The 19,273-nt window shown below is 47.4% G+C and overlaps 1 protein-coding gene across 1 annotated transcript in view; it reads right to left on the bottom strand.

Annotated features, from left to right (window-relative positions):
• The window catches only part of LOC146194540 (putative thiopurine S-methyltransferase), a 126,410-nt gene that overhangs the window by 57,157 nt on the left and 49,980 nt on the right, over positions 1-19,273 (bottom strand). Inside the window, exons 2-3 of the mRNA XM_084597451.1 lie at positions 19,149-19,241; positions 2,935-3,064 (exon numbers count right to left, since the gene is read on the bottom strand). Coding sequence (XP_084453577.1) covers positions 2,935-3,064; positions 19,149-19,241 — 223 coding nt within the window. The remainder of the gene's footprint in view (positions 1-2,934; positions 3,065-19,148; positions 19,242-19,273) is intronic.

Raw genomic sequence — 19,273 nt, 5'->3', positions numbered from 1 at the left:
CCTACTCACTGAATTAGTGTGGGTCAAGGTTATTTGTTTGAATAAAACAATAAAAAAATCGTCCACATATCTAAAACACTTACCCCCAGACTAGTAAACTCGTCGTTTAGGGAACGGTCAATGGCGGCTAAAAATATGTTACTACGAACAGGGGCGACGCAAGAATCTATACAATCGGGAGTACCTCATGGGAATTCGGGAGTACCTCAGGGATCAGTTCTTGCGCCTCTTTTATTTCTCATTTACATACATGATATTCATTCACTTGTTCATTCACCTATCGCTTCGCCTTTTTGCAAGCGATTGTGCCCCATCATCATCATCATCATCATCATCAGCAGCAGCAGCAGCAGCAGCAGCAGCAGCAGCAGCAGCATGACTATACCCACTGCAAGGCGAAGGCCTCTCTCATATTTCTCCAACCCGGTTCTGTGCTAGCTGCATCCACTTGAACACGCGAACTTCTTAACCTCATCCGCCCACCCAACTTTCTGCCGCCCGCTGCTACGCTTTCCTTCTATTGGAATCCAGTTTGTTACCCTAAGCGACAATCGGTTATCCTCTCTTCGCACTACATGTCCTGCCCATGCGCATTTCTTCTTCTTAATTTCCACTAGAATGTCGGTAACTTGAGTTATTTCTCTGACCCACTCGGCACGCTTCCTATCTCTTAATGTTACCCCTACCATTTTCGCTCCATAGCCCTCTGGGTTGTCCACAACTTAAGCATACTCTCTTGGTTAGCCTCCACGTTTCAGCCCCATAGGTGAGTACAGGTAAGATGCAACTGTTGGATACTTTCCTATACATAGCCTTAAAGTATCAGATTATATCCTTCTTAACAAATTTCTAGAATCAATCCACGCCTGCTGCATGAAATGGGGAGTGCAATTAAATGCTTACATGACCAAAAGCATCACATTGACTAGTAAGAAGCCACTCTAATTTTACATACAAACTTGCTGACACACATGTTATCAAATACGATCAGGTAAAGTATCTTGGACTCGTTCTAACATCTCATATTCATAGGGAATCCCACGTCAAAGTCATTTGTTCTTAAGCTGAAGGTAAATTAAATTATTTAAAGAGAAACTGTGCAATACGCCGGCCCATATTAAACTTAATGCAAATAAAATACTTATCAAACCTACCTTAGAATATGCGGATATAATCTGGAGCCTCATCAAAAAAAAGTAAATCAACAAATTAGAGCTCATACAAAAACTAGCAGTAAAGTTTGTCTACTGAAAGTATTTACGCCAAACTGGCACTACAAATCTAATCATTGAGGAGAATTTACAAACACTGTCACATTGAAGAATCATACCAACATTAAAGTTTTGGTACCAAATTATATGACGGCCACTTTGAAATAACAATCCCTAATACATGCATACAATACGTACAATAGTCCGCCAACCTACCAGCCATGTAAATATCCACAAGTATTCCTTGTTCTCTGATGCAATCTGCTATTGGAAAAAATTACCCGAAGGCGCTCCTTTTTCCTACTGTGAACCAATTAATATTATTAACATTATTATTATCTATCCCCCGCAGCAATTGGCGGTGTCCTACCAGTCCCAGCCCCGTATAGGGCCGAGATCACCCATCCTTCATGCTTCCCCGTGTTCGACAAGGTGCGCGCGATGTACCGTGTGCAGCAGCAACTTTCAGATTCTGCAATGCTCTGGGAAACCTTTTCCCATAATTTTATGAATATGTGATCTTCAAGAAGAATTCATTTTTAAACGTTGGTTATAGCAGGAGGAGGAATAACTTTATTTGGTGACCGGCAGGGCTTAACGCAACCCTGCCTAGGTTTCCCGCGTTGGAACGTCGAGATATTTCTTCGCCGCGTGCTGGACGCCTCGGAGTTCGTCAGTGAGGTTGGAGCACCGCGTAGCGGCGTACCGCCTCGGCGAGAGGGTTTCGGGATTAACACCTGCCAGTTGTACTTTGCCCTCCCAAGTATCTGCTTAAGTGTTGCTATGCTTGTCTTGCAGACGTTTCATATATTGGTGTCATATACTAGGGGGTAAATCCTGTTGTACTGTGGCGGGTTCGGGTATGTATTTGTAACTGGCTGAGCTCTGCATAGTTGCGGCGCTTATGATTTAAGAGATCAACAAATTTTATCACGCGTTTAACACACCCACGCAAGTGATTACCCCCGCATATTTGGCTCGGACGGCCTGTGGCAGGCGCAGCCATCATGGTTTTGGAGGTTGTGCTGCCCAAACAACGAATGCAGTGTCTGCGGATTTGGCTGGTTGCGGGTAGTGGCATTTTTCTGATGCTAATCGGCATGTGTCACATAATTTTTCAAGTGGCTGCAAAATTTCCTGTAGAGATATTGTAACGCTACTAAAAGATTTTCTAGTCTATTTTAGGTATTAACTTCCACCAACTAAATCTCTGGTGCCATGAGAACGCATTTTCTCGCTTCCTCAAACTCACTTGATACCTAGTTCTGATCTCGTAGAATTATGTGGCAGCAAACAAATGCCATTTCTACGTATGCTATTCGATGAAAATGATGTTAGATTTGTCGTCTGGTGGGGTTATTAGGATCCAGAGTTTGGCTTTACAAATAATTTATGTTCTCTAAAACTATCAAAGTATCCGCCTGCCTAAAAGATACTTTTTTCTAGAAAGGTGAAGAGGCCGTAACGATCGCTGCTTTGATGACTTCAAAAATAAATAATACCTAGTTAAAACTAAATGCACCCAGCGAAACTATTATCATCCGCAATCTACTTAATATTATCTGTTAGTTGGTTTATGTAAGGTTCGGGTGCTTCGGTGACCTGGCGTTTTTGCAATTTCTACAAAACTTCTATTTTGGGATTGGTAGGCACTCTTCGTAACAGCTTAACACCTATATGTACAATTTCACACAAGTGCGAAGCAAAAGTGTTTTCTTCCGACCTGAAGGACTCTGCAGTTGAGGATGGGGCATGTAGTTTCGTGCATGTATATGCCGTTTTCTTCGAAGTAACTGCATACGAATTCTTCATCATAGTCAACGCCAACCACGTTGTGTCCAAGGTCCACAAACCTGAGCATTAAAATAGACACAACAATCAGTTTTATAAATTTAATTGCAGTGTTCATATTTAACGTACAATGCTTTCACTAGCGACACCATGATTCTTGATAACAAGCGGAAACACACGATCCACGTAGTAGCTCTGAAGACTTCATGTATCGTGCGAGGAGAATTCAATTTTGCGAAAACAGCAGTAACATCTGGAAGAAAGCACTCGGCAGAGATGTTTGTGTCATTTGGTTGTGAGCAGAATAAACCGTATGTTGCAATGTGCCTTTTTCCAATAGTACACTTTCGAGGTAGTGCTTAACAGCAGCCGACAAAACGCTGACGCAGACTGTTTATCACGTCTTCCCCTCACCCCCACTAAGTGGGACGTTCACAACGTGGTCAATTACACTTCGGTTTTGGTTGTAGAGTTTCCGGACATTCAAGTATTTCAATTAAAACAGCAACACGGTCTCAAGCATTGTTCAACGTCCCGCAGATCCGTCGAGCTACCGGCTATTTTTGTATGTGCGATTGGTATCCTGTCGAAGAACTGCTCTACTACTACTTGTTGATTCCGAAATCCTCTGTCCGTCTCATAGAGTTTCTTACTCTTACCTAGAAGAAAAGCTGTGCTGCCATCTATGGGAGCTTACATGGAGTTTCCTGACGACCACTTCAGCCACCATGGGCGCTGAAAGCATCATGGGCCGGAGAGCTACCGAGTGCAGAACTACAACTTCTGGCCACAACTAATGCAAAGATAAACGCGTCGTTCTACAGTAAATAACGTCCTAACATTCAATATTGTGACTATAAATTGCAAAAAGAGAGAGAAACAGCATGTGACTGTGAGATTTATCCAATATAAGCGTTGGCTCTTTCTCCTATTGGCTTAGCTTTGAGCAGCACAAATACCAATATTTCGTTTTAATAGGCACGCTGTGCCAGGAAAGAAACATTTTGGAAATATTTATGGTTGCGCAATCACTTAAGGAAGTTTTTAGCGGCATTTAGGGAAACAGAAACCTTTTATTGGGGACGTCTGCTTCTGCGCCTTTGCTACTATGGCTTTTGCTGCCTATGCATGCACCTCGAGATGATGATGATGATGATGATGATGATGATGAAAAAGAAACATCACAGTAACGCCACTCTGCGCACCCGAGAAAAACCGATTGTCCCGCGCCAAGTAGCACACCGGCCCATGATCCTTAGCAGCACCGATAGTGGTTGAAGTGCAGCGCCCTCAGCTTTCGCTCTAGTTGAGAGTGTAAGAAACTGTATGGTCCGTCTGTTTTCCGCGTTTTGCGCGACGATACCACACCTGGTCATCTTGGATCGGATGTTCTGCCATAACCACGAAAGCTTTTTCTTTCCTATAACACGATCAACTACTGGCAGTTATGGGGTCCGTTGCACGCACTGTTAGGGCTGTAAACACCCTACAGTTGCCGCAGCTGGTCTATGGCACCCTGTACCACCTCCCAGCGTGCTCTTTGAGCAAGTTGGCAGCGACCTGCAAAGTCCATTTTCAAGGTCTTGCTTTAGAAACCGTTGGGTTGTCGTTCGTGCTGATTATCTTACTCGGTTCATAAAAATTGCTGACATGCCATCTTCTATATCTTATCAAGTATCTCTATTTCTGCTTCACTCAGTATTCTTACATCATGGATCCCTCCGGGTCATAATAAGTGACCTGGGCAATCAGGTTGCTGCGGATGTTGTCGAGGAGCTCCTGGATTTATGTACAACGATGTTTCTCTACCATACACCCTATCACCCGCAAAGGAACGGTTTTACTGAGCGCATAAAAAGGACGTTGGCCTATATGCTGTGTACGCACGTGGCTGCGGATCACAAGAACTTGAATACCATCCTGCGTTTTGATAAGTCTGCACTCAATACTGCAACTCATCATTTAACGGGCTATAGCCCCTTCTATACTCCCGTCTACGACGCTACACCCTGGACACCATCTTGTCGTTTGCAGTAAGTGTTAGTCCCAGCATCACCTAGATCCTGTGCCTTGCAGAAGAATATCGGCGAACGGCACGCCTTAAGGCCTTTTCTTCCCAGGAGGGGTTCAAACAACGTTACGATAAGCACCGTCGGCACGTTATCTACGCTCCGGACAATGTAGTCAGGCTTTGGTGACAGCTGCGGCAGCGTGGATTTCACCAGTAGCTGTTCACCCACTACGATGAATCTTACGTTGTTGTTCTTTTTATCGATATTTATTGCCTCAGGGCATCAGTAGGGCATGAGATGAAGGATGAATAAATGATTAAATGAATGGAAAAGGGTTGGCTGATTTTATGAAGTCCAGAAGTGAGTGATGATGAGGTCCCTGCGTCCAAGTGACATGTGAGGCAGGATTGGTTGCTGAAAGGCCAGCTATGCTCAGGTGCCAGATTGGTGTTGGTTGAGTGCTGGGCAGTCCCACAGAAAGTGGTGGATGTCGGCCTCAACATCTTCGTTTTTACAGATTGGGCACCCTGGGCGGAGATATAAGTTTTGGCAGTATGACCACGTCCTAGTGACAGTTTTTGTAAGGGTAACCCCGACTCGAATCCTCCTAAGCGCAACCTCCTCTGCACGTGTGAGACCGCGGGGAAGGGATATCGCGCACGGAGGGATAAGTGCACGTGTGCGGCGCGGAGGTGTTCCTTTCTTGACAAAAGAAGGGTAGCGTTGTCCACTTCAAGTAGCCGTGGCATTGATGCGTCTTGGTTCACGAGGCGGATCGCTAAATCTGCTTGACTGTGGGAAGGCAGCAAATCCCTTGGGACCCACTCAATGCGTACTAACTGTGGGATGCGCGCCGCAAGCTGATGGATGTCATGGCAAATTTTAGGCAGCGACTGACATGTCGGAGCAGACGTACTGCTTGAAGTGCGTCAGTGCGAATGACAAAGTGGGCTGTAGGGAGCATGGTTATGGAAGCCACGGAGCAGAGAGCCTCCTGAACTGCCACGAGCTCAGCGCAGAAAGATGTAAGTGGTTCCCAAAGCTGAAACATAGTAGTCTGATTCAAGCTAGGTCTCTGTGGACAGTAGATTGCTATTTTGGCTTCACAGCCTAGCAGGCGTTCATCCACGTACACTACTAAAGAACCTTGAGGCAGGTGAGTATCTCGCTCTAACATTTCTAGCGAAGCAACGATGCCGAGTTGGCAGAGCGGATATATAGTTGGCTTGTTGTCTCCTAACTGCACAAATTTCCAGGGAGGAAGAACTGGCGCAGGTGGCTGAAGAATAATGTGTGACTTTGCATACGCCCTCAGTGCTTGCGTGGAAGGTGACAAAGTGGCCTTGAGTCTGCAAGCCTCACGGAGCTGCTGCACTAGTTCAACGATGGTGTTTAGCTGCGCATTCTCCTGTAACGCTACGACCGGTGTGAGTCGTGGAAGGCATCTTATGGTCCTCATAGGTTCTCGATTTACGGCTGCAAGGCGATCCCATTGTGCTCTTGTAAGATGCTGTAACTGGTTCTGATAAACAGTACGTGGCTGCAGAACCGCCCTCACTAACTGGCGTGAAACAGACGAGCCAGCGCCACCCGTTTTAGGTGCAATTCTTTTTATTAATCTCAGATTTTAAGTGCTTGCTTTTTTGCCTGAGAAAGCCAAGCAGTCGCTGATCCTGATTGGTGAATTGTTAAGCCCAGAATTTTCAGGCTATAACTTTCTTGCAGTGGGTTGCCTGATAGAGAGAGACGAATTGGATTTGAGTTAAGTTTACGGCATCCCCTGCGGTTGGCGACTGACGTGTATGAAGTTTTACACAGAAAGTTGAAAGCCAATGGAGGATGCGTAATCAGAGGTTACCTTTAATGCTGACTGAAGGGCGGCCTCTTGAGTGAGATCATGATGAGTGCTAGATACCGTGCTATCATCTGCGTATTGCAAAACCCTGATTTCAGGGATATCATGTAAGCGCCACGCCAATGGGATGAAATCAATATTGAACAACGTCGGAGACAATACTGATAGTCAAACGTAGTGAAACGAATGAACCAACTGTGTCACCACTCAGGCGTATTGCAAATTTTCATCCGTTCAAAAAGATGCGACACAAGTGCGTACTCTCGGAGGGAGATGAAGCATGTCAATGGCAATCAGGATTGCAGCATGACTGATGTTGTCATATGCGTTTTCAACGTCCATTGCTATTATGGTACATACATTGCGGCTGCGGGTAGATGATAGAACTGCTGATGCCAAGACCGCCAGCCCGTCCTCTGCACCTATGTATGGCATAAATCCAATTTGAGCAGGGTGATAAAAACCATGCTGTTCAAGCCACCAAGAAAGCCGTGGGGCTAGCATTTTCTCTGCTAGCTTGCAAAGTGTTGATGTTAAGAAGATTTGTCGTACATTGGCGAAGTCTGTTGGGGGCTTCCCAGGTTTGGGAATAGGAATCACGACAGCGGTTTTCCAGCTCTCGGGTACGCCACCATCAAGCCACACTTTGTTTATGGTGTCTAGTAGTTGAGGAAGTGCAGCAGTACTGATGTTCTTGTAATCCTTATACTGAATTTTGTCCAGGCCGGGCGCTGTTTTCCGTTTCGCATCGTCAATTGTAGCCAGCAGCTCAGACGTCGAAAAGGGGCTCGCAATTTCATCTGCGCCGGCGGCCGATGGTAGTTTCTATGCGTCTGCACGGATGCCTGCCAAATTAAGGTTTGCAGCTGAAGGAGGCAATATATCTTATTTTGGAAATATTTTAGAGCAGCTTCTTTGGCGAAATCGCCCGGCGACAGATTAGCCGCAAAGAATGCCGTTGCTGCAGCGTCAGTATTACGGCGACCGTGTTCCATTGCACGAAACGTTCGCCAGTGTGAGGCATTCGAGGATTTATCAAAGTATTGTTCACACCATGCATGCCACTGGCGTCGCGAGAGATCGCGTTCATATCTCTGAGCCTTCGCAGTAAGATAATTCAGTCGCGTACGTGCCTACCCCGAAGCAGGGTCTCGCGTAGCAGCCAGCTCAGCTTGACGGCGGGCTGCCCACAAGTTAATCTAGATAATAGTCGTAGCGCTGTTTAGTGCTCTTTGTATACGGTCAACAAGGAGTGACAGCGAATCTGAAGACATACTATCGAGACATGAGCGAAAGCTGTCCCAGTTGATCACAGAACATTTGCGGCGTAAAGGGTGAAGACGGGAGGGATGGAGACCGATGATGATAGGTTGGTGACCACTTCCCCAACAGTCTGGCTCTATGTGCAACGAGGGATTTCCCGCGCCCAACCACCACGTCATGTCTGGAGCATAGGCAGCACTATATATATGACGCACAGGCCGTGTTGCTGTCCCAGGGTGATTAAGCAGAACAAACAGGGCATCGGTGAAGATGTCCCACACACGCCTACCACGAGGGCTTCCATTCGGATACCCTCAATCCCAGTGAGGGGCGTAAAAGTCGCCTCCGAATAAAATGGGACACCCGGGGTATTGCCGACGGACATTTAATAATCAGCCAAGATTAATACGGGAAGGGGCGCCTCCAGCTGGTCTAACGTAATATGAAACAAGAACAATGATTCCTTTCATAACCTCACGTTGATATTCCCAGTTATGCGATCTAAAAAATTGCATTCCTCACTGCGAGTGGTCAATGTACGATACGAGAGTGTTCTCTCGATGTTCTCACTAGAGTGACAGGCCTTGAAGCCCTGCCACTCTCGTGAGACTCCGTAACACGCCCGTCTGTCTTCGGCTGCACAGAGAGGATGTACTGGACAGCAAAGACGACGAGGCGAAGGCAAAAAAAAGCAAATGATTACATTACTGCCTGATGCGAAATTAGAGCGCAGCTCAAGAGCTATTTCATCTTTTAGATAAATTAAGACGGAGACTTCGAGCAAGACATACATTTACAATTAAATACAACTTTATAGTTTTTACATTTATTCCTTCTTCAAGAAACACTCCACTAGACGTTCTTGTTGTCATGAAGAAAGCTTTGTGGTCGGAGAATTAGATGGATATATGCTCGAGTTTACGTACTGATGCCTGGTTTTCAAAGATGAAATCTTTAGAAGTATTTCGCGAGGTTGTAACAGCCATGGGAGACGGTACGAGTGAGAGGAACGGGATGTTCTCCCGAATAAGTGGTGAGAAATTCGTGTCGGTCTTTATATCTACTTTACAGTCCCCCACTACATGGATCGATGGGCGGTTAATGCGAGTCGCAGCAAGAGCGGTCCGCAGTGGCGAACGGCGGCAGCTACGCGTTTCGCCTTGTGCTGTGCACATATCGAAATCGCCGCCACCGACGCGGCACTCTGATTGCCGTCGCACAGGGGTGGCATTGGAGGAGGAGCGAAGAGAGCAATTTATTTGTCGGGAGGTCGCGGGAGGCAGTGCGCGGGCTCTAGAAATGTTGCGTGGCGAAGAGATAGCACATTGCCAGGAAAAAGAGACGCGCTGTCTGTCATTTTTTCCGGCGTGTTTGGACAGTAAACTGGCGCTCCTGTTGCGTGGTGCTCCTTGGCGCGCGTTCGAGGTTGGAATTGCAGATGGCAGCAACAATAGAAAAGAACACATATGGAAAATTCGTACGACAGATTTCGCGCACGTGAGATTTTGACCATTAGTCAAGAAGGCTTTCAACTTAAAACGAGAGAGATACTGTGCCTTTCCTTTCCTATAAACACATGCATCATGTCAGCGTGGGACTCTTACTAGGGGGTGTAGGTGTCCACAGAAATTCACACGGGAAGGAAAGCCGTAGTATCTGTCTCCACTTATTTCTGTGAACACCTGAAGGGCGCCAGGAGCTCGCGCAGCTGGAGCAGTGCGCTGCCCCAGCTGCGGAGATGGTTGCGAAGGACAACGGCAACAACGTGAAACGCAGGAACGGGCGCCAAAGAACTGTGCTCTAAACTTCCGATGATGATGATGACGATAAGCTCTTTATTTACTCCCAAAGAAGGGGAACAAGCCGAATGATTGGTCGCAATGCTTAGAGAAGGTCAGGAGGGACCCCTTAGGACTCTGCGGCCTCCAATGCGCGCAAAATGAGCTGGCGCTGTCGGGCGAGCTCGGTGGTATGCAGTAGGGACTCCCACGCATCCACTGTAGCTGTATGCGTTGTGTCGTGTACATGTCCACACCATGTGAATGATTGTGGCCGGTTGTAAGCAGTGTTTGCAACCAGGTGCAATTAGATTGGGGAAAATTTTGCTCAATAGTCATGGGTTTGGCAAGGCTCCTGTTTGTATTTTGCGCAATGGACGGTGTTGCGGTTCGCCACCGACAAGTGTGACAGCTGACGCGGCCACCGCACAGCAACAGGTAGAACTGCCATGGCGGAAGTAGCTGCGACCGTTTCGGCCATTTCGGCGCCGTCCAGTCGGTCGCCCAACGCTTCCTCCCGCGGGCAAGTCTTAGCGTGTTCGTACCACGCGCCAAATGTGCGTGTGTGCGTGTGTGTGCAAACGCTGGCAAAGCCCGGCGCTCGAGGGAGAGTGCGTCGCCCTCGCCTGTCTGCAGGAGGTGGAGGAGATGCGGTCGCGCCACCTGCGATTGAGTCATCTCATCCTGTCTGAACTTGCAAGGCTCTCCCTTTCCCTCTGAACTGGCAAGCCTATAAAAACCAACGGCAGACTCCGCTGCGACAGAGACTACTTTGACGCGCCGTTGTGACGGCGCTAGACACCAGCTGTGTGAGAGTGTCTGTATCCTCTCCGGTCAGCTTCTCTGCCCGTGCCTTCATGATGTTGTCTTTGCTGGGACCGTTGATGCCGTCCGCCGAGCCACGGAGCCGCCAGGCCAATGCTACCAAGGGGCCGCGAACCGTGTGTAATAACAGGTGGCAGCGGTGCGATACCCAGGCGCAAGCCCAAATGTAATAACTGATAGGAAGCGGTGGGACGATCAAGCCGTAACCGTGGTCGTTGGGACGAGCCAGGCGGTACCGTCGTCCAACAACTGATGAACAGCGGAGGGACCAGGACGACCAAGCCGTGACCGTGGTCGGTGAAATGAGCCAGCCTGACCGAGGTGCAACATCTGGTGGGAAGAGCGGAGATGTCCCAGGCGTGACCCGAGCAACAAGCAGTTCAGATGCAAACAGCAGTGCAACGAGCTCTGTGTGATGACTGGTGACCTGCAGCGGAACGACTGCGTTGGATTCTTGGCTGGGAGGCTTGGTGAGTGCGGGACTTTCTTCTACTGAGTTTTGCCAGGCTTTTGTTAAGTAGAGAACAGAGCTGGTAATCGTGTTGTCGTTGCTGCTGGGTTAATTGCAGCAAGGCAATAGTGGGCAGTAGAGAAGGCAGCACTCGGAACAACCATGGATTTGAAGTCGTTGCGCAAACCGAAATTGCTGGAGCTTGCGAAGGAGTTGGGCCTAAATTTGTCAGACAAACTTAGAAAACAAGAAGTGTTAAAGGCTATTCTTGCGTTGGAAGCTAAAGATGACGAGCTTTCGGAATGCCTTGAGATTATTGACGAACGTCAAGAGAAAGAGGAACGTGAACGTAAGAAAAGGCTAGAGAAAGAGGAACGGAAACGTAAACGTCACGAGAACGAACGAGGGAACGTAAAGGTCACGAGAAAGAAGAACGTGAACTTCACGAGAAAGAGGATTGTGAACGTAGGGAACGTCGCAAGAGGACGCCCGCGTAAGGCAACTGATGGAGCTGGAGATTTCAGCACATGGAATGAGCGTGGAGAAGATTAAAGCTTTCAATGCCATTCAGTGTAACGGTTCGATACCGCGAGACGGTTCGCCACCGTTCCTCATCGCCGAGGATATGGCAAAGTATTTGGCAGACTTCGAAAGTGTCAGCAGAAGTAAATGCTTTGAGCGAGATAGTTGGGCGAAGAAGTGGGTAGCTCTTCTCTCCGCTGAAGAGTCGGAAGAAATCAAGCGCTTGGTTGGCGTCCGCTTGAAAAATTACGATGAACTGAAAGAGTCATTGCTGATACGATACCGGATAACGCCTCATGATCTTCGGAATAGGTATAAGAGCGAGAAAAATTGCTACAAGTTGTACTTTGATTTGGTGTATCAGTTGAAAGCCGCTGTAAGCGAATGGCTAGGCAGTTCGGAAGTTTCGGAGGAAATCGAAGTTGCTCCGGAGTGCGAGAAACAGCTTGGGGAAGCGGCCGAGCAACGCGACCGCAGTAGCGAGCCGACCGAACCTCGAACAGAAGAGTATCGGGTCACCTTGGTCGAGCCACTAGCTGAGATGGTTAGCGCACGCTTAATCGGCAAGAAGTCCGAAGTGACGGCGTTAAGCGAGGTGAACTGCACGCCGGCCCAAGTAGCTGTAGGAGATACAGTTCCATTAGATGAGTGTTAGGAACTATCAGTAACTGAACCGCCTCTCTAGTCGAAAGCAGAAGCTTGTGTAGAGTGCGACGGAGATGGAAACGAGCTAGAAGATGAGAAAATAGCGGTTTCCGAAATCTGCTGTGTCGTGGAGCAGGGCACGCAGAAAAACAAAGTGCCGATCAGGGAAACTGGGCAGCCAGCGAGTTAAGATCAGCGAGGGCACACCGACGAGTAGTACGCATACGCTGTAGAGAGCGAGACTTCCGAAGGCGACAGCGAGCGACCAGAGCAGAGTCAGAATCGTTCGTGCCCCGATACCACCCTAGGTTGTATTCGCGAAAGCAACCCCAGTGCGAACGCGGACGTGGAACACATGGCCCTCACGCAATCCGAAGCGCCCCATCTATTGAAGGAGCTTGATCGTGCGGCGGTTAGCGCTGAGCGATGCGGCTCATCGGAGGACCCGGGTAACGTGAGTGACGAGCCGCCAGAGGAAATGCATAGCTTGGGGGCGGGCATGAGCGGTTGTTCGAACTTGACTGAAGGTGAGTCCTGCGCTGCCGGCCGCGGTGCAGACAGGGCGCCGCACTTTGACCGCTTTGACAACACCGGTGTCCTACTAGCTCTGGTTATCGCTAGTTTGCCAAAGCTCTCGCCGAAAGAAAGTAGAACTACAGTATTCAAGTGCTGAAACTGAAAAACGCGGAAAGGCAGGCGCGAGAAACAATGCTATCATCTTGAGGAGAGAAAGCGCAAACGATTGCGAAAGGAAAACCTGCGACTATCCCAGCGGCACAAATGCGCCCGTGGCGAGAAAATGCGTGACTGGTGCGCAAAGCGTAAGGAGAGGGATAATTTTTTTAGAAAAGCGAGTGACTTGTTCTCGTATGTTTGCTTTGACCAGAAACAGGAAGGTAAGGCTGTTCCGTGAAACGGACAGCCGAAGCTTTAGTGAAAAGGGTGTTCTCAACGGTAACGCCGATAACTTATAAGTCGGAGCCCATAACGTGAAAAGAAGCCTTTGTTTCCACTTGTTGGTGTTTTTCTTCCTGACATGGCATTTTGAACATATTGCATTGTATTATCTTTGTTTGAATGTGATGTTTTTGAAAGCGCAGTTTTCAGATTTGTGGACGCGTATTAAGTGCTGCTGAGTTGCCCTTTATTATAGATTGGGGCATAAGAGGAGAATAGTCTGGCATGACTTAGTGAAGATTGTGCCGTGCTTGCTGGCTGACCGTTTGATTCTTTAGCGTGGGTGTGACGTTGTGGGTTGTCAGAAAACTCTCCCGAAGACAATTTGCTGAGTGTCTTGGAAACCAGGACTTGCCAAGGGAATCTTCGGGCTGTTTGGGCTCAAGGGAAGCAGAGTCGGACGACCCAGGCTAGCAGCAACATCCCGATCCCTCCGGACAGCGGATGCAGTCCCCTGCCCTTCGGGATCTCCCTTCCCCGGCGGGGCAGTCTGTTACGTTTCGCCATCGACAAGTGCAATAGCTGACGCAGCCACCGCATAGCAATAGGCAGAACTGCAAGCGTTTCGGCCATTTCGGCGCCGTCCAGTCGGCTGCCCAGTGCTTCCTCCCGCGGACAAGTCTCGGCGTGTTCGTGCCACGCGCGAGATGTGTGTGCCTGCGTGTGTGTGGAAAAGCTGGCCAAGCCCGGCGCTCGAGGGAGAGTGTGTCGCCCTCGCCCGTCTGCAGGAGGTGGAGGAGATTAGGTCGCGCCACCTGCGATTATGTCATCTCGTCTTGTCTGAACTCGCAGGGCTCTCCCTTTCCCTCTGAACTGGCAAGCCTATAAAAAGCAGCGGCAGACTCCGCTGCGACAAAGACTACTTTGGTGCGCCGTAGAGACGACGCTATACACCAGCTCTGTCAGAGTGTCTGTATTCTCTCCGGCTTCGGGTCAGCTTCTCTGCCCGTTCCTTCATGATGTTGTAGTAAAGGTTGTTTCGTGGGACCGTTAATGCCGTCCGCCGAGCGAGCCACGGAGCCGCCAGGCCAACGCTACCAAGGGGCCGCGAACAGCATGTAATAACAGGTGGTAGCGGCAGCGGTGCGATACTCAGCCGCAAGATCGAACCTAACAACGGCCTCGCGCCGGGATAGTTCCCGGTGTGCAGGGGGGTATAGACACCGTTCGAGCCGATAATGTTGGAGGATGTCCGTGTATGTAACAAGGCGTAAATGAGTGCCTTGGGGAGTATCAGAGGAAGCGGCAGGCTGAGGAGGGTGCTCCGCCCGGTAGCTGAGCTCTCGGGCTATAGTATGCGCCTGTGCGTTCCCGCTGAGCGCCTCATAGGCTGGGGCCCATATGAGAAAACGAGGTGTAGACGGTGAGAGGAGAGATCGGAGGATAGTGTGTGCCTGTCGGGATATACGACCTGCATCGAAGTTACAAATTGCCTGTTGGGAATTGCTAAGGACTACTTTGGTCGGTCAGAGCTAACGCGATGACAGCCTCTTCCGCGGTGGTAACAGTTGCGGCGTTGAGGACGCTGCAGGCGTTGTGCCAGTTTCGGTGCTGTGCCAATGCAACCGCAACCATGCGGGGCAATGGGGGTGGTGGGAGGCATCTGTGTATGTAAAGTCGGGCGACCGGTAAAACGTTTGTGGAGTTGCCGGGCTCGGTTGGCTCTGCGCTCTGTATGATACTCTGGATGCATACGTTTGGGAAGCGGAGGTATATACGAAGACTGAGTCTCTGCTCTGGCGTTAGGTCCATAACTTCTGAGAGCACTTTGGAATCTACACTGCAGAAATGCAAAATCCTAAGCGTTGCTGGTGCACCTGGTGCATCACGTTTGCTCTGATCTGAACTAAATGCACCGTCATTTTTATTGTTAATGTCATCACTCTCGTTATCACAAATCAAGTCGTCATTTTCACTCCTACTCTCATCATCCTTGCAGACAAGAATTATGCTGTGCGTTTCACCATCTCGGGCATGGCGCAGTTGCCGAAAGCGCTCGGCTGGGGATGAAAAGGATGGAGGTTCGATTACCGGTGAAGACCGGATTTCTTAATTTATTAATTTATGCAGCTGGTTAAGAGAGACAACGGCGGCGCCGCGAGACGCAGAAACGGCACCAAAGAGCTGTGCTTTAAAAGTGAGTGGTGCGCGCGCAGAGAAAGAGACCCCTTACTGCTGACGGTGCCTCTGGGCATCCTGTTTTTCGCGATAGATTTCGTATAACAGTATTTTGGAGAATTTGTTTTGTTGGTTCTTGCTTTAAATATCGTAGTAGCGTAAGGACGTAAAGGACCGGGAACGTCAGGACGAACATGTGCAGCGCTAACTTCCAAAAAAATGTATTTTTGAAATCATCACCAGTATACCCACTGCAGGGCGAAATCATTTTTTTAAATACATGTGCTTATATACGCTGTGCATTGTCTTATCACTGATACGAGTAACCACCCTGTTCAATTGTAAGCAATTAGTTTTTATCCTTAGAGATTAACCGAAGGTGGGGTCAGCATGCCTGATGATTACACCTATGTTTGTGACATGGTGTTTCACATGACGTGGATCATGTAATTAAAGAAACGTTTCAGCCAAGCTTTGAAAAGCCATTGGCATATAATATTCCGTCGTTGTTGTGCTCCTCAAAGAATTTTTACATTCAGCTGAGTTCGTTCATTGCGTTGATAAATTTTGCAAAGTATTTATTATTCAATTTGGGGCCAAGTGGGTTTCAATACATTGTGGAGCCAGTTCCAACATGTCCATCCTTTATACCCACGCACCTATGACGTATCCTTTTTTCTGACATTTCAAGAAAGCTCACTAAATATAAAACAAATATAACGTGGCTGCGCCCGTGCGTTATAATACTGCGATGCTCCCAACAGGGTTCGGATGAACGAAGAGTACGCGGTTGCCGTGCCCAAGTGAGTGGCTGCCGCTGATTTTACGGGCTGATTCATGAGACAAATAGAACAAAACCGAGCCTGTCTTGGATCAGGCAACTTGAGAGCTCTTTTTTGTTTCGTCAGTGTGACAGCTTCATAACATCTCCGCCCAAAGTTGCTGTCGGTGGCCAGCCCATCTAGCGCTAATGGTGGCTCGGGCTTTCTGTGCTCCGGCAGAATGGGCTGACGCAGTTGTGAACTTTGCTTATAGTGGAGTTCGTCGGCCGCTTATTTCGATACTGGGAGTGTGCAGGCTTTGCTAGTTCAAAATGCGTTTGGTAGCATTGAAATACGGTAGCGCAAATCCGCAGTCCCGTGTTATTTCTTTATATTTCGCGGGCTTTTTTTAAATGCCTGAAAATACGATCGCATAGGAGGTAGTTAATAAGCAAAACGCGATTGGTTGTGTTTTAATTCCCTCCTAAACTTAATGAATTGCGCTTGGCCCTAAAGTGAATAATAAAGATTTAGCATAATGCAACTCAATTATTAGCTGATTAAGCGAAATATAAAAAATACTCTGAGGAGCACTACGTGTCGACAAACAATATGTCGTTGGTCACAGCCTGATGCAAGCTTCGATATATTTAAAACCTTGGTTGAAATTACAAGAAACACCCTGTAGATATACAAAGCAACAATACTTGCTAGTTTCTTGAAGCAAAACTTCTTTGTTTTAGAACCCTGAAAAATAATTAAAACGCATCAGTTGCTAACGCTCAAAGAATTTTTTTTTATCCGAATCCGCCCTTACTACCTACTGCATGTATCTAAGGAATGAAAGAATGCCGAACAATGGTTGAGGAGAAGTCTCAGTCCTTAAGCTGAGCCAACGCTTTGACAAGGCGAATGTCTTCGTCTAGTATTACCCCCCCCCCCCCCCCTGCTGTATGCTGTATCCTGCTAAGCGGCGTAATTATTGAATAAAGATTAAACAGTCCGCTTCTCAGACCTCCTGTCTCCTTGTCGAAACGTTGGCTCGGCATGCGAACTAAGGCTGCCGCTAAACCCATGTGCAGTGCTCTTTTTACTGTGTAGTTATCTTACTCTCGTTCTATTCTGGATCTCACATAAAGAATGCCACTTCGAACGTTTCGTTTGCTATTGCCCAGTCGGAAAAAACTACAGAAAATTTTCTGATGTTACGACAGAATTTCTGTGCGGTTTTTGACAAGAACCTGTTGTGACAACAGAACATGCTGTAGTAACGTCAGAAATTTCTGTAGTCACAACAGAAAAGTGCGAAAGAACTACAGACAACAGAAATATACTACAGAAAAATCTGATGGTTACGACAGAACTACAAGATATTTTGTCGTATTTTTGACACAGTTCTGTAGTTTTTTTCGACTGGGTGTAAACAGCACTTTTGTTTCGAGATTGTGAACATTCATTTTTTTTATTGAAGTGTTGCATTATCTTTCTCCTTCTTCTGTGTGCAATTCTTCCCGAAAGTTACCTAGCAAGGCAGTATAGAAAATCTTTGATTGAATTTGTGGGATTGAGCATTCCAAAGCGACTCAGAATATGAGAGCAACCGTAATGAAGAGTTAGGAAAATGTAGACCATCTAGTGTTTTGCAGCTGCACTGATATCACGCAGCACATGGGCTCCTTTGTTTTTGCCTCCATTGAAATGCGGCTCTCTCAGGCGGGATTCGATCTCGCATTCTTAGGTACACCTGCCGAGAACCCTAACCACCGCAACACCACAATAAGTGGTGCGATAATTACGGTGCTCTCCACAAGGTCCCCACAAGCCTCTTTTTCATAATCTTTCTTGCTAAAATATCGAGCCCATCACTGTCTATAGGATACAATTCTCTCTTCTTAACCGTCAATAGTTGATATATGCTAACCAAGACTTTTCCGCTTTGACCACCGTTATCTCGGGTGTGCCACAGGGTATGGTACTTGGCACTTTGCTTTTTCTAATTGACAGTAATGACCTGCCAGCTTTTATCACATCTAACATTCGATTCTTTAGCGATGACTGCGTTATCTATCGAACTATCACAAACAACAAAAATACCCTCGTATTTCAGGCAGGAAAAGTATATTGAATCATGGTGAAATAAATGGATGATGTCCCTAGATGTAAATAAATTTTTTATAAATTTATTCCACCGCAACAAATCCTACACGTCGGCACAATACTCTATCTAATATTCCGGAATTTCCACTATTTCTTCTAACAGGCATTTTGGTGTAACTATATCCAACTCCTTCAGCTGGTCAACCCACGTTTCTAATATTACTAATTATGTTGACCGCATGTCTGGTTTCTTGCGCCGTATGCCGACTAGCCCCTCCAGCTATAAAACTGCTGACCTACTTCACAGTCGTTCCTTCTACAATGGAATACGTCTACGCAGTGCAGTACCCTAACCAGGGTAATTTTTTTCTCTCTCTACAATCTATTAAAATCGTGCGGCAAGATTCATTTACTCGGACTATACATTCTATTCGAGCTTGACTAAAATGAAATCAACCTAACCTTCCCTGCCTCGTTTCACGCTGTAAAATTTCCAGACTATGTCTCTTACATAAATTGTATCGATAACCGCTTAGAAGTTCCGTAATCACAGCAGATCACCGGTCTCTGATCGATTAATCACTACAAAACCGTTTGCCCCCCATTTGTGTATAGTGCATCGCATCTTAGTACTTTTTTTTACTGGAAACTACAACTGAAATCGCCTTCCATCAGAAGGAATTCATCACCCTATTGAGCATCACTTCGAGACATTCATTGAAAAAATCCTCGGTTTGTTGTAACGACAGACCCCTCATGCAATACCCAAACAAGGGCATTTGAGGTATCAATAAATAATAAAGAGTAGAGTTTATATGGCTGTCGGAGACTCCATGGCTCAAAATACCTGGGACAGACTTACCATTGCAGCTCGTGTGGTTTCCCGCAGAGAGGGATAAAAATGCGGGCATTCTGTTTTCCAGCAAGGATCACGTCTTCGTGCTCTAGCAGAAGCCTGCCAGAAATATGAAACAGATCAGAAGTAGA

Source organism: Amblyomma maculatum, chromosome 3 (assembly GCF_055883805.1).
Source record: "Amblyomma maculatum isolate TAMU_Amacu chromosome 3, ASM5588380v1, whole genome shotgun sequence".
Taxonomy (NCBI): domain Eukaryota; kingdom Metazoa; phylum Arthropoda; class Arachnida; order Ixodida; family Ixodidae; genus Amblyomma; species Amblyomma maculatum.
The sequence above is the reverse complement of the archived record's forward strand: the minus strand, read 5'-3'. Positions and strand labels throughout refer to the sequence as shown.